Source organism: Dromiciops gliroides, chromosome 1, assembly GCF_019393635.1.
Source record: "Dromiciops gliroides isolate mDroGli1 chromosome 1, mDroGli1.pri, whole genome shotgun sequence".
Lineage (NCBI taxonomy): Eukaryota > Metazoa > Chordata > Mammalia > Microbiotheria > Microbiotheriidae > Dromiciops > Dromiciops gliroides.
This window is the reverse complement of record NC_057861.1, coordinates 402,660,606-402,675,345: the sequence shown is the minus strand read 5'-3', so window position 1 is coordinate 402,675,345 and position 14,740 is coordinate 402,660,606. Positions and strand designations below refer to the sequence as shown.

Here is a 14,740-nt window from a genome sequence, read left to right as displayed (position 1 = left end):
GTGATTCCACAATTTTTAAATTGATTTTTAATGTGAGAATAAAAATCAATTTATTTTTTAAAAATCAAGGTCATACTTATAGCCTAAAATGGCTTTCAGACATATTGTTCTTGAAAATTGGTTCACAGGTAGCTCATTGAGAACTTGGACTCAAAGCAAAGCATTGAGGACAGAGTACAGAGTTCAACTTAGTGCAGCATAGTTCTTTTCAAGTATTATATTGTTTTAATGGCATCTTGGAGCGGGAGCTTTAGCCCATTGAAATGTCGCTTAAAGGACAGGTTCTTCTGTCACTAGCTGAAGCTGTGTGGATGAAATGATCACAATAGAGGGTTGTAATGCATTTTAAAAGTGTGAGAAATCAGTTTGTCTAGACTAAGAGTGCGCCTACAGGGAATAGGAATTTTAGAGCTTCTGTGCCCTTTAGGTGTCAAGTATGTGATAGATGCCAAGCTTTTTTATTCTCTATCTTTGGCAACAGCTCAGCTATGCTACAGTACCTTACATGTCTACTGCAAGCAAAAACAGTGATTCTATGTCAGGACAACTTGGGCTTCAAAATCCAGAAACTCATTGTCCTGAGAATCGTCTGTTCAAGTGCCAACTTTAAATTGGGGAAGATATCAATAAATAATTGCTATATTCCCAGAAGGCATGGAAACTTTAGCAGTTAAAAGTCAAAAAACATAAAGAGATTAGCAACATCATGTAGTTGTTTCCTATCTAATTGAAACAATAAGTAATTTTATTAATTTCAGGAGGTTTTCATCATAAAAATTCATGATAAAGTAATTCAACACAAATCAAAGGGAAAACTGACTTAATATTAAACATTCTCATTTTATAAATTTTTTGTACCTAGAATACAGAAAAATTCTCTTTCTAAAACTAAATTCAGCACCTAATCTTGTCATACCTAGAATTCATTTTCTTGGGAGTTAGTCCTCATATTTTAAAAATCCTGGTTTTACTTGTTATTCCTACAGTTCATTCATCGGTTGATGAGAGCATTAGTTTTACATTTTAGGATTCTGACTTTTACCCTTAGTTTTTATGTCATTGTAATATGGGACAATTGTACATCTTCATTTTTATTTCATATAATCATGCAACTATTGTTTGCTTTACTTTTTTATGATGTAGGCACATACTTGGACTGCATATTTGTGTAAATATATGTGTATCATTTTGATAGTTTCTGTAAACAGACAAGCTGTGACAGAGAAACCACACCTTATTATTGGTGCAGGTGGAAAAGTATTGTGTTAAGCATAACATTTATTGCCAACTAAAATAAAAAAACTTTAAAGTGTATGCTTTTTAATCTTGTGGGTGTCTTAGACTAGAATAGTCAGAAATACCTGTCAGTCTTTTCCCCATTTATGTTGTAGCTTTATTTTTAGCATTGTTAGACATATGTTGACCATAAACAACTAATTTTAATTAAAACCAAAAGAGGTTTTGTCAGATTTTAGTGATTGGGTCCAAATACTTATTGAGGTTGTTTTATAAAAAAAGTAGTATATGTTACTTAAAAGAGTTGAAGAACATAGTTCTGTACATAGGCTTATTATTTACAAAGGAAAACATAGTTTTTAATTTTATATTGTACTACAGGTATTTCATGCTTACCCCACTCCCACCCTGGTCATCTTAAATAGTTGTTCAAAGCTTACTTTTTTTAAGTGAAATGTGAATTAAGACATGCTTCATTTCTAGGAATGATTTGGAGACTGTACTAATTATTTTCCACAGACTAAAATCTTTTACCATTACTAAATAGGGACAGAAATGCTGAAATGTTTTATTAAATATGTTTATCCAGTTATTGTGTGTCATGTCAATATGGCTTACACTTGTTAAATAAATTTAATGCAGATTGTCATTTCTCTACATATTCACCAGATTAACTTTTTGTTATTGACCAGAGATGTTAGGGGATTGGGGAGGGAGGAATGGTCTAGAAAGTTCAAACTTAATATTTAGCACACAGAGCTGAAAAATATTATACAATTTCTCCCCTTAGCTTTGAAGGATAGATTAGATTTGAATCATCCTTCTCTTAGAAGATGTCAGCATAGACAGATAAAAATACTATATTTAATTTTAATTAGTTTTATTTTTTTAAAGGTTTCATTCCTTCCTGTAAAGAAGAAAATGACTTGTTTTCCATAGTCAGATGCTCATTATAGGGTTTGTTACTATTGCTATTTTCCTCCTTAAAATTTAGTTAACATTTTAATTATCTCCAAGTTGAAGAACCATTGTTTTCATTTTGTCCTGATAACCCGTTCATGAAGAGAGAGCCTTCTTCCAGCAAGAAATTCTTTTTTTTTTTTTTTTTTGGCAGGGCAATGAGGATTAAGCGACTTGCCCAGGGTCACACAGCTAGTAAGTGTCAAGTGTCTGAGGCCAGATTTGAACTCAGGTCCTCCTGAATCCAGGGCTGGTGCTTTACCACTGTGCCAACTGGCTGCCCCCCAGCAAGAAATTCTAAAAATTATTACTATTCCTTCTTTGTTAAGTAGGTAGGGCACACTGTGTATTTATCAACTTAGCAACTATAAAAGCCTCAGCAGGATTTTTTTTTTTTTTGCCAGTAAAACTGACAGTGTTAGGAAAATTAAAGGAAATGTCTCAGAACATCAGGAAGACCCTACCATTTTTATAAAGAGATTGTTTGGATTTGTCTATCTTTGAAAGTCAGTTTATAAATAAAGACATATGAATAGATTAAAGAAAGGGAACTAGGAAAGCACATTTGTGTATATGCAGTCTATTTGAAACTTGCTTAATTGCTTATTTCTTTTTAGGATATCACTACATTGAGTGGTGTTCCAGAGGAACATATCAAAACTAGAAAAGTTCAGATTTTTGTTCCTACTCGCAATAACATGCAGTCTGGAGTAAACAACACAAAGAAATGGAAGATGGAGTTCGATACCAGAGAGCGATGGGAAAACCCTTTAATGGGTTGGGCATCAACGTGAGTACTATTTGTTGGTTTAATTTGGGCTTCACTTTTACTTCTGTGCAATTTTTTGTTTGTTTTACTTTGAATACTTTACATTTTCAGGCTGTTTCATATACAATGATGGTACGTTTTGACAGTGCTTATGAAGGCAGGTTAGTATAGGCACTCTGCCCAAAGAAACATAAAATGTTGAAGTTATATTGATGCCTTTCATCCTACTATGTTAATCTGGACCAGCAGAGTATTGTGTATACAGTGAGTACTGAGTAATGGTTGCCCAAATGGCATTGTATTTAAGTCAGATATTTCAAGTTACACTTGGTTACTAATTTTATGCCTTCCAGCTCTAGATTTGTAATCCTGGTAGGTTAATTTCTTCTTAGTATTAAGTCACAATGAAATATCTTTATACAGCTTAGAGGGAAATAGGTGGGTTTAAAAATTAGTGTTCTGGGGCAGCTAGGTGGTGCAGTGGATAGAGCACTGGCCCTGGAGTCAGGAGTACCTGAGTTCAAATCTGGCCTCAGACACTTAACACTTACTGGCTGTGTGACCCTGGGCAAGTCACTTAACCCCAATTGCCTCACTTAAAAAAAAATTTTTTTTAATTAAAAATTAGTGTTCTAACTTATTTGGGAGAATTTGCCAGTCGTTGTGGTCTATATAAACATAGTAGTTATAAAATGTTCCCAAAGTAAATGACTACTCTCAGTGGTATAAGATCAAGTTCAGTAAATGTTAATACTAAAGATGTCTCAGCCTAGGACATTCAGATAAAACCTAATATCAATGTTGTAGTTGGTAATTATTAAGACATTTTATGCAGCTCAATTCTAGAAAAGTTTTATTACCAGCCCAAATTTACTTTCTAGTTTTAGTAAGGTATGTTATTGTTCTTTCCCTATCAGTGTTGTTGGATCAATGCCTGTTTAAAATGGCTGAGATTATTAAAGTTGAATATAGCTTTCTATAATCAGCCACATTAGATTTTGTCATTGCACATAAGTTATTTTGGCGCATCCTTTAGAATAAGTCTACTATATAACATAAATTTTTAAATCATGTACTAGAAATACCTGAATCTTTTTTGGGGGGAGGGGGCAATGAGGATTAAGTGACTTGTCCAAGGTCACACAACTAGTTAAGTGTCAAGTGTCTGAGGCGTTCAGGTCTTCCTGAAGCCAGGGCCTGTGCTTTATATACTGTGCCACCTTGCTGCCCCCAAAATACCCGAATCTTTAAGAAAAAGCATAGTACTCTAATTTCATTAAACGTGAAATTTTAAGAGTATCTCTCTACTAGTATTTCTGTAGCTTTCTGTTCCTAACTTTCTTCAGTATTAAAATCCTTTTAGGGACTTTGGACTTGTATACTTTAATTTGTTTCAACATACATCAAGTATTTATCAAGGATCCACTATGTGTAGTATACTTTGATAGACAGTCTTTTCCTCGAGCATAACATTTCATGTCAGAACACAGTTTCAATTTAGATAGACTATTTTGGATTTACTATTCTTAAACAGAAACTTACATGATTATATTATTTAAAGTATGACTAAGTCTAGAAATCCTTGTTTGGGTTTTGAAATAGTTTCATGAGTTTCTAAATATGTTCTGCCTTTTTAAAAAAACAAAACAAAACAGAAACATGGAAATTTACACCTAATCATCTTTGAAAAGATAAACATGATTATTTTAATGAATAAATAATACATACCCTATGGGTTAAGATTGACTCTCAGTTTTCAAAGACCTTTTCAATTAGCCATAGAAACTTTATAGACCAAAGGGAAATATTTAGAAGAATAAGGGGTATCTCACTATATAACATGTAGTTACCAAAATGATGCTCTATAAAATAAATTTTAAGTTTGATAGAAATTTCATTACTCCATTTGCCCTGCTAGTAAAAGAAAAAAAAATAGCCAACAGGTTTAATTATGCCACTTCTGCTCATTCTTTTTAAAAATAATCTCAGAAATAGAGTTCAGTACAGCCTTAAAGAATTTTTTAAAATATTTGAACAAAGCAGCAACTTCATTTACCATGCCTGTGTAACGATTGGAATGACACCACCTGCTGTAGATTTACTGCAGGACACTCCGCCATGAGGAGAAGATGTCTTAAGGATAAGACATGCAGCTCTTTGGTGTCAGGAAGTGATGTTTGCTTGTGGGAGGAAGAGGGGGCGAGGCTGGTGCTCTTGCTCTCTTTCATCAGGACTCTGGTGGAGAGTGGAGCTAAAGATGCGCTCTCCCTTTGATAGATAGATGAATCTAGGCCTTTCTCTTCACCAAATTCTTATTCTCCTTAATAAATGCTTAAAAGTCTAACTCTTGCCAAAGCTTATAATTTATTGGCGACCACTCATTAAATATTTTAGACAGACTAGCTAGAGTTTTAGCCCCTTACACCTGGCTACCAAACATAACATTTAATGATGTGACAAAATAGCATTTAGGTGTTATAAATAAAACACACAATTCTGTATTAACAAGATTTACAAAGTTGTTTTTTTTTTTACAAAGTAGTTTTTAAAGCATTTATATTTGTATATTTGTTTCCATGCCTTTTGCACACAAACTTTTGAAAATAAGGATTTTTCAACACCTATCTTTCCATGCAATTTTCAATATAGGCATTACAGAGCTAACACTCCACTGTATACACTAAGGAACATGGGAATGCTTATCTGTAATGCTGGATATTTAATGTCAGTCAAAGGAATTGTTTTGGGGTGTGGGGAAAGTGGAATGTTGTTGTCCATGCTGCACCTGGCATTCTACCCATTCCCACACCCACAGAGTTGCCAAATGTTGATGATGTGGAGCTCTTAACTACATGGACAAAGAAATAGACAGATACACAAATATGCATTTATGTGTGTGGGTATACAAATACACATATACATATGTGTGTGTGTGTGTGTGTGTGTGTGTGTGTGTGTGTGTGTGTATGCACACACATTTCTGTTGCATTGCATAAAATCTTTCAAGTGTTTGGAACCACCCACCCACCCCATCCCACTGTCTTTCCTCTCTCTTTACCCATCTAAGGAGAAACAGAATCAAGTGAAGAGTATTAGTAATGGCCTAACATCCAGACTGTCTTCAGAAGAGAACCTCCATGAGGCCAACACTGGCTTGGTCCATCTTGTCTCTTATGTTCTGAACACAGACACCTCACTCAGCCTGGCTGGGCCTCAACTTCTTCATCTTTAAAATGACAGTATTATACTACATTGTCCCTAAGGCCTAGTTCAACTCTGAAATCCCATTCTATATGATTTAAATAAAATCTCCTAGTTAAGTGGCAAGTCTGCTAGTAGAAATTTGTCATAACAGACATAACAGAAATTGTCATAACAATTCCTCAAAAGTAACCTACTTAGGAGGAGGGTTGAATTTTGGATTTCACAGACTGGTGTCATTAATAAACATGTCAAATATCTCAGAACTTAGACATCAGAATTAATGCTCTTTTTCAAAGCAGTCATCAAGAAGCTTTATGTATGCTTATCCTAACTATATTACCATTGCTCAAAGCATTTTTTGCAAGACCTCCTTGGTTACCGACTTCAGACTAGTGCCACATTCTATTGAATAGTCTTAATTGTGGCAAATCTCTGACCTTTTGATGAAAAAACAGCTTTAAGTTATTCAAAGTCATAAATGAGAGATAAAGAATTTATTAAATGATTGCTATTTGCAGAGCACTCTGTAAAGTACTGGGGATATAGGTAGAAAAACAGAGATGGTCTGCTCTCAAGGAACCCACATTCTAATGGAGGAAATTGCATAAGAGTTTTCATCTTGAAGTGCAACAGCAAAGAAGATAGTAATTTACCTTCTTTAATGTCATTTCCACTGATCCTAAACTATTTAACAGTTTCCCAAGGATTTTAATGGTGAGAATTTTCTTTTTTGCACATGGGGCTGCAATACTCATAGAAGTGGTTGCCAGATTCTGTCTTCCCAGGGTTTTTTCTTTGTCATTATAGGTTTTCTGGGGTTGAGCTTGAAGGAGGACTGGTGGTCTGAGGTGGGGCTGTTGACACTCCTAGGGCTCAGTGGTTGCTTACCTTGTCATGTGACAATTAAGTTTTCAGTTTATTATAGGTGGTATCAAGGAAAGGGGGGGGGGGACTTCTTTACAGGAATTGCTCACACCAACAATAGATAGATAATAAAGACAAGAAATACCATTAAGAGTAGATTTTTTGTGGTTCCTACATTGGCTCTGGAGGTACTTCCAAAAGTGTTTTGAGCAATATGTGCATCCAAAACATCCATGTCCTAGGCAAAGCATTGGTAAGGAATCAGGAGACTAAGATCCTGTTCTGCTTATTACTACTTCTAATGACTAGTATTTATATAGGACTTTAGGGGCAGCTAGGTGGCGCAGTAGATAGAGCACCGGCCCTGGAGTCAGGAGGACCTGAATTCAAATCTGGCCTCAGACACTTAACACTTAGTGGCTGTGTGACCCTGGGCAAGCTACTTAACCCCAATTGCCCCGCAAAAACAAAAAATAAATAAAATAAAAAATTTATATAGGACTTTAAAATATGGCAGGCATTTACATATATTACCCTAAAATATTTTTGCTGAATTAGATACTTTAAGCATTTCTCCATTTCACACATGTGGAAAGAGTCTCAAAAGAGTTAAAGGCTTACCCAGGGTCATACATCTAGTATTTTAGAGGCTGGGATAGGAATCCAGCTTTTCCTAACTCCAGATCTTGTACTCTTAACCACTGTGCCTCACTGTCTCTGCTAACCATGGAAACTTGGTTAAGTCTCAAATTTTTTTGAGCTTTGATTTTCACATCTATAAAATCAGGATAATACCTGCCCTGTTTACTTCATAGGGCTGTTGTGAGGCTCATGTGAGATAATGCTTTGCAGTATATATACACTACTGTGCAAACAAGAGGTAGTAAGTATCACTTAGGAGCTTTGTTTATGTGATGAAATGAGTCATATTATACCAATGCCAGTAACTAGGCTTTAAGTGCTATATGTTCAGATTGTAAAAACCAGTGCTCCAGCCCTTTCATTAAACATAGTTTTCTTATATCTCTTTTTAAGATATGTAGACAAGTCATAAATTTCCATCAGTTCTCTCTCCATCAATATTTAACTTTTTACATGTATTTGGAAGTTTTCCTTAATATCTGTCCTTTATTTTAAAAATTCATTTCCAAATATACCCTCCCTTCTCCAATATTTCCTTGTAATGAAAATATTAACAGGAAAAAAGAAGAATTTGGCAAAACTCAGTTCATTTGAACATGTCTGCGAGCATATGCAATATTCACTTATGGTTCTAACTTTCCCTTTCAACGAATGGAGAGGGGTATGTTTTCCCTCCATCTCTCTCTTGAGACCAAGGTTTCTCTCATTTTTAGAGGTTAACAGCTTAAAGTAAAATAATTTTCTCTTAATGTGGTTATAAAACATCTGGATTTAGCAGAATCAAATAATAGCTTTAGTTCAATCACATTTTAATTATTCTAAACTTCTGGGGTTATTTTGAAAGGAGGAAAAAATCAACTATTACCTAAATTTGGAGTTCCTTGAGATTTCTTGTCTTTATGAAATCCATGAGTCAGCATGGCATAGTAGACAGAAAGCTATCTTTGAATCAGGGAAATCTGGATTCAAGTTCTGCTTCTTACACATTGCTACCCATGTCACCAGGGATAAATCACTTAAACCTCTAAGATCAGTTGTAGATCTTTGTGGAAGGAGTTTTCTTACCAGGAGTTTCTATATCAATGAAATCTGATTGTTCTTTCCTCTATCCCTTTCCCCTGCCCAACTCCCCCAAGAACGTGTGTGTTTGGTTTTTTTGATCACCTTTGATTGTGTCTGTATTAAGTTGATCATTGCTTTTTTTTTTCTCATCGTTGCCTTATTTAAGATTTTAGTTCTGATGGAAGCTTAGGCATTTAAAATGCTCACTGGTAGTTTTTCCTCTTAGCATATAGTGAATATTGGATCATTGGATCTCTTTGGCAACAATTGATATAGCTTCTATATTAATTTTTAATATTTCTCACTTTTATATAGCTTGTACATTTGGTTTTCTTGTTTTTCCTTTAGTCAGCAGTTATTTTTTTAGTACCTACTATGTTCTAACCACTGGGGATACACAGATAAAAAAGTTTCTCTTAAGGAATCCACAGTCTAATGGAGGAGATGACACACAAACAACTATACACAAACAAGACTTATATAAGAGAAATTGGAGATAATCTTAGAGGGAAAGGCACTAGTATTAAGGGAAATTGGGAAAGGTTTCTTGCAAAAGGTGGAATTTTAACTGCCTCTAAAGAAATCCAAGAGATAGAGATAAAAAGGGAGAGAATTCCAGGCATAGGAAAAATGCCAGGAGTTGAGGGATGGAGTATCTTGTGGAAGGAGCAGGAAGCAGGCCAATGTCACTGAGTCATATAGGATGTGGAGGAGAATAAGGTATAAGAAGACTAGAATGGTAGGAGGGGGCCAGGTTATGAAGGGCTTTGAAAACAAAATGGAGGGTTTTATATTTAGAGAATAACTCAGCTCTCATTCAATTTCTGGCAACTAATTTGCCCTCTGTGTCATCCTTGGAAATAGAAGGTCATCTAATTTAAGCAGAGGTACACACTGATTTAGCTATTGCTAATTCTTACAGCACCTAACTTTCCACATAGTATGATTTTTCCTAACTCCTTATTGGATCAACAAAGCAGATGCCTTTTGTAGGCCTGAAAATAGCTCTCCTATGTATACGTAGCAAGTGTCACCAAGTAGCAATTTTTACCTACCCAGGGTTACCCAGGTTGTAGTAAACAAGCTGGCAAAGAAGAGGGTGCATATAGTTTTTCAGATAGGTAAAAAAAAATAAATAAACTAAACTTGGATGAGACTAAGTATTTTATGGAATTTTTTGGAATCTTTTTTAGTTCAACTCATTAATTAAAGTTTGATCAGATTTTTTGAGAGGTGATCATTTCCCAGAACATGTTATGAAAAAAAAATTTTTTTTGGAGTAAAAAAGACTCTTGTCTATTTTTTTAAGGTAAAGATTTTGGAAGTTTGTAGCATATGGTAAATCCCCAAATTCATTTTCAGAAAGATAGTTCAGGTGTGAGACCTTTTGATGATTTAATGATGGCTTTCATAATCATCTTGCCAGCATTTATTGAACATCTATGTGTAGAAAGGACTAATTCAGAGAAAAGTTTGGAAGTTTACCATCTTCTCTAGTTATATACTGAGGCATTTAAGTTCCATGGAAAATTCCAGTAATAGAACAGGTGGAAAAGACTGTGGTATCAGTTGGGCTTATTGGCAGGGATGAAGTAGAATATTTTCCTCATTCCTCCCTGCCTAGATTTTATTGTACTTTCTGCTACCAATCAGTTATTAGCAGTAGGTGCTAATTGAGAAATTTATAGAGATTAAAGCATCAAGATTAGAGGGCAGATATTATGCAAAATTCATGACACTTTGAAAACTTAATAAGTAAATCTATCCACTTAAAGATCATGCCTGGGGCAGCTAGGTGGCGCAGTAGATAGAGCACCGGCCCTGGATTCAGGAGGACCTGAGTTCAAATCCGGCCTGAGTCCCTTAACACTTACTAGCTGTGTGACCCTGGGCAAGTCACTTAACCCCAATTGCCTCACCTAAATAAATAAATAAATAAATAGAGTGAGTGTGTGTGTGTGTGTGTGTGTGTGTGTGTGTGTGTGTGTGTGTGTGTGTGATCATGCACTTGTAGTTTCCATAAATTAATAGCATAAGATTGTTTTAAAGTTGTAAGTTTGTTGAGGACAAGCATGGATTTAATTTGTATTTTTATATCCTCTACACCCATTATGGTTCCTTGTACATAGTTGACCCACAGTTTATGGGACTAAACTGAATTGTTTATATATTTATTTATAATCATTTACTAGATTGCCTTCCTATGTCATCTGACATATGTATATGTGTGTGTGTGTGTATCCGTAAATGTGAAAAGAATATTGATGTTTATAATGCTATAGAAATGTTTTCAAAATATATGTTCAAAAGGGGTTATTTTTTAGCTTTAAGATACCATAATCATAAATCAGACCTATATATTTTAGGTTCTTAAGAAATTAAATATAATTTTTATATAATTCTAGTCTTCATTCTTTTATTATCTGTATACATTATGAATGCATTTACAGATTTGAAACTATGCCCACAAAGTTACTAAACTATAAACACTACTAAGTCTACATGACATGGTAATCAAAGAGGAAGGGGATTTATATGTATTAACATTTTAGCTATTTTCTACCAAAAATAGGAAATTCAAACTGTTTCCTATTGGGAAATAACTAAGATAAAGAACATATACCACGATATGAATGTAGTGGAATATTATTGTGCTCTAAGAAATTATGAAATGAGCAGATTCAGAGGAAAAAGACAAGACTTCTAGGAGCTTTGGTAGAGCAGAACTAGGAGAACAATTTATACAATCACAGTATTCTAGAGAAAAACATCGAAAGACTTTAGAACACTGATCAATACAAAATAAACAAATCCAAAAGAATGAAGATGAACCACTCCACTCCCTGCCAGACTGATTGAACTTAAAAGGCATAATGATACATAACATTTTTGGACATGGGTAATGTGGGAATTTTTTTTTTTTACAATCTATATGCACCTATGTTAGGAGAGTGGTATGGATAGATTAATTTCTTAAGTGCTTGTTAATTGAAAAAAAATAAACTTTAAATGAAAAGTAGAAACAAGTACAGTTGACTTTGCTTTTCAAAAGCATCAACATTGATGTCTTAAAGCTTAAATATCTTACAGACATCTTGTAATGGAGCCATTGTCTTTGAGTTAAAGTTGGATATTTGTACTTCTAATAGGCAGTTTGTTTTGACACTTTGATTTGATGTTTTTGTTGTTTAATAACCTTAAATAATATCTGCTTAGGTGTGGGGAATCATGAGGTCTGCAGGTTCTGACTAAAAGTTGTATCATATTAAAAAAAAAGTTGTATCATATGTGAATCCAAATATCTATCAATGATTAGCAAAACAGTAAATACATATGTGATTTGACTTCTGATTTACCTTTTTATATTTTTAATTGCTTGTTCTTGTTGGGAATTCAAAATCATAAAAAGGTACTATTTTTTCAAAGAAAACTATACTTAGTCTTGGGAACAAATGAATCATCACAAGTAGACTACATCGTTTTGTAAGACTCAAAAATTTTATTGTTGTAACTTCAACAAGCATTTATTAAGCACTTACCACTGCTCCTCTCTTCTTTTGCCCACCCCTGGGAAGACAATTGACAATTGCAATTTAAATAATCAAACTTTTTTTGTTGTTAGGAATAGAAGGTCCATAGAGATACAATCTATTGATTTGCTGATGGACATGAGTCAGTTGATAAATGAAAGGCAGAATATTGTATTAGAGCATAGGGCTAGGAATCAAGAGACTTGATCTAATTCTATACAACACTTGGTAAAGTCACTTAATAAACTAGTGTGTGAAAGCAATTTTAAAAGGAGGCATTCTGGTACCACAGGAAAAAAACAAACATATTGGCTGGGGAGCCAGGAGACATGGATTTGAATCACCACTTCTGCCACAAACTAGCTTTGTGGTCTTAATCAGTTAAGATCTGAGCCTCAGTTTCCTCATCTATAAAATGAGAAGTAGAACTAAATGATCTCTAAGATATCTTACAGCTCTAAAATTCTATTATTCAGTTTTGCATATTAAAAATATTAAAGTAATATGGTGTTATTTAACTTTCCAGGTCTGTTTATATTTGAGAAATGGAATTAATACCTTTCCTATTCACCCCACAAAGAATTAGAATTTAGATCGCCTAATTCCTAGCCAAGTGCTCCTTCATTCGTCAACTGGATAAACTCACTCCATTAATCACAAGTGATTTGATAGATTGTATGCACATTGACACTTGTTCGTAGATAATTTATGTGTAATGTGGTAATTGTATCACAGAGAAAACTATGAGAACAGTAGTTCCAGGTTCTGATCCTGGGTCCTATGTGGGGACCCATCTTCTTGATCTCCTCGGCTTCAAGTGACTCCTCCACTCTCTACATCTCTCCCCACCCCCCCGCCCCCGTTACCTTACGCTCATTTCATATATATTTTATATAATTGTATCATTATATGTTTTCTTCCCTGGTAGAATGACAGTTCCTGGAAGGCAGGTGCCATTTCTCCTTCCTTCCTTCCTTCCTTCCTTCCTTCCTTCCTTCCTTCCTTCCTTCCTTCCTTCCTTCCTTCCTTCCTTCCTTCCTTCCTTCCTTCCTTCCTTCCTTCCTTCCTCCCTCCCTCCCTCCCTCCCTTCCTTCCTTTCTTCCTTCCCTTCTGCTTCCTTCCTTTCTCTCTTTCCTTCCTTCCTTCCTTCCCTTCTGCTTCCTTCCTTTCTCTCCTTCCTTCCTTCCTTCCTTCCTTCCTTCCTTCCTTCCTTCCTTCCTTCCTTCCTTCCTTCCTTCCTTCCTTCCTTCCTTCCATCCATCCATCCATCCATCCATCCATCCATCCATCCATCCATCCATCTCTAGTGCCTGGCATATAGTAAGAACTTTATATATGCTTGATTAATTATTGTATGATCTTGAGAAGATCACTTTGCCATTTTGAGCCTCATTTTCCTCACCTTTAAAAATGAATTACAGGGGCAGCTAGATGGCACAGTGGTTAAAGCACCGGCCCTGGATTCAGGAGTACCTGAGTTCAAATCCGGCCTCAGACACTTAATACTTACTAGCTGTGTGACTCTGGGCAAGTCACTTAACCCTAATTAAAAAAATGAATTACGTTGACTAGCTCTATTAGACCCTTTCTATCTCTAAAAGTTGTTTCTTAATAGCCAATTTCTTAGGAGTTAAGTGAATCTTCATGTTTTATATACTCTTCCTTTGACTTAAAACAACAAAGATTAAATAACTAGTCAAGTCACCACACGTTTATTAGACGGTTAGTATGTGCCACCACTATGCTGGAGATTCACGAAGAGATATGGTCTCTATTCTCAAGTAGTCATCTCCAACCAACTAGTTTCCTACAAAAGCATTTACAGGGTAAATTAAAGGTAATTTCATAGGGAGGTACTAGCATTGAGGGAGACTGGGAAAGACTTGCAGAATGTAGGATTTCATCCAAGACTTGAAGAAAGCAAGAAAAATAGTGGGATTCTTGGGAGTCTATGATTTGTAATAGTTACGAGTTATTCAAGAAGAATCCAGTTCCTGTTTGCTACCATTAGTTTTCGTTAAGGAAGACAGTGACAGTGACATTTTTGAAATCTTGTGGCATTTCTTCAGCATTTCATATTTTAGAAGGAAAAAAGCCTGGATGTCTAAACATTACCTCCACCCCTGCTTGAAAAACTCAGCAGGTATGCCATTAGGTCTTGGAGCCTCATTGTTCTAAGTGTCTCTGACAGTAGGAGTGATTTCTTCAAAAGTTGGAACATGAGCCATGTTCATCATATCTTGGCAGTTTCTCTATGCTTTATAGTAATGATGGAATTAAGATGGTCAGAGTTTTGTTGTTATCTCTCTGCAGGGTTCTCTGTCTGGGTGATGAGGGTAAAAGGAAGCCTCATGTCTCAGCTTTCTTCCTCCTGTTTTCTTATATAGCCCTTTGTGTTTTATTATGAAAATGCTAAAAAAATACAGACATATACACGTCTAAATACATAAACACATCTAAATGTACATATACA

The 14,740-nt window shown here is 35.1% G+C and overlaps 1 protein-coding gene across 1 annotated transcript in view; it reads left to right on the top strand.

Moving 5' to 3' along the window:
* The window catches only part of NDUFS4 (NADH:ubiquinone oxidoreductase subunit S4), a 123,889-nt gene that overhangs the window by 86,301 nt on the left and 22,848 nt on the right, over positions 1–14,740 (top strand). Inside the window, exon 3 of the mRNA XM_043977793.1 lies at positions 2,814–2,986. Within this exon, the coding sequence (XP_043833728.1) occupies positions 2,814–2,986 (173 nt within the window). The remainder of the gene's footprint in view (positions 1–2,813; positions 2,987–14,740) is intronic.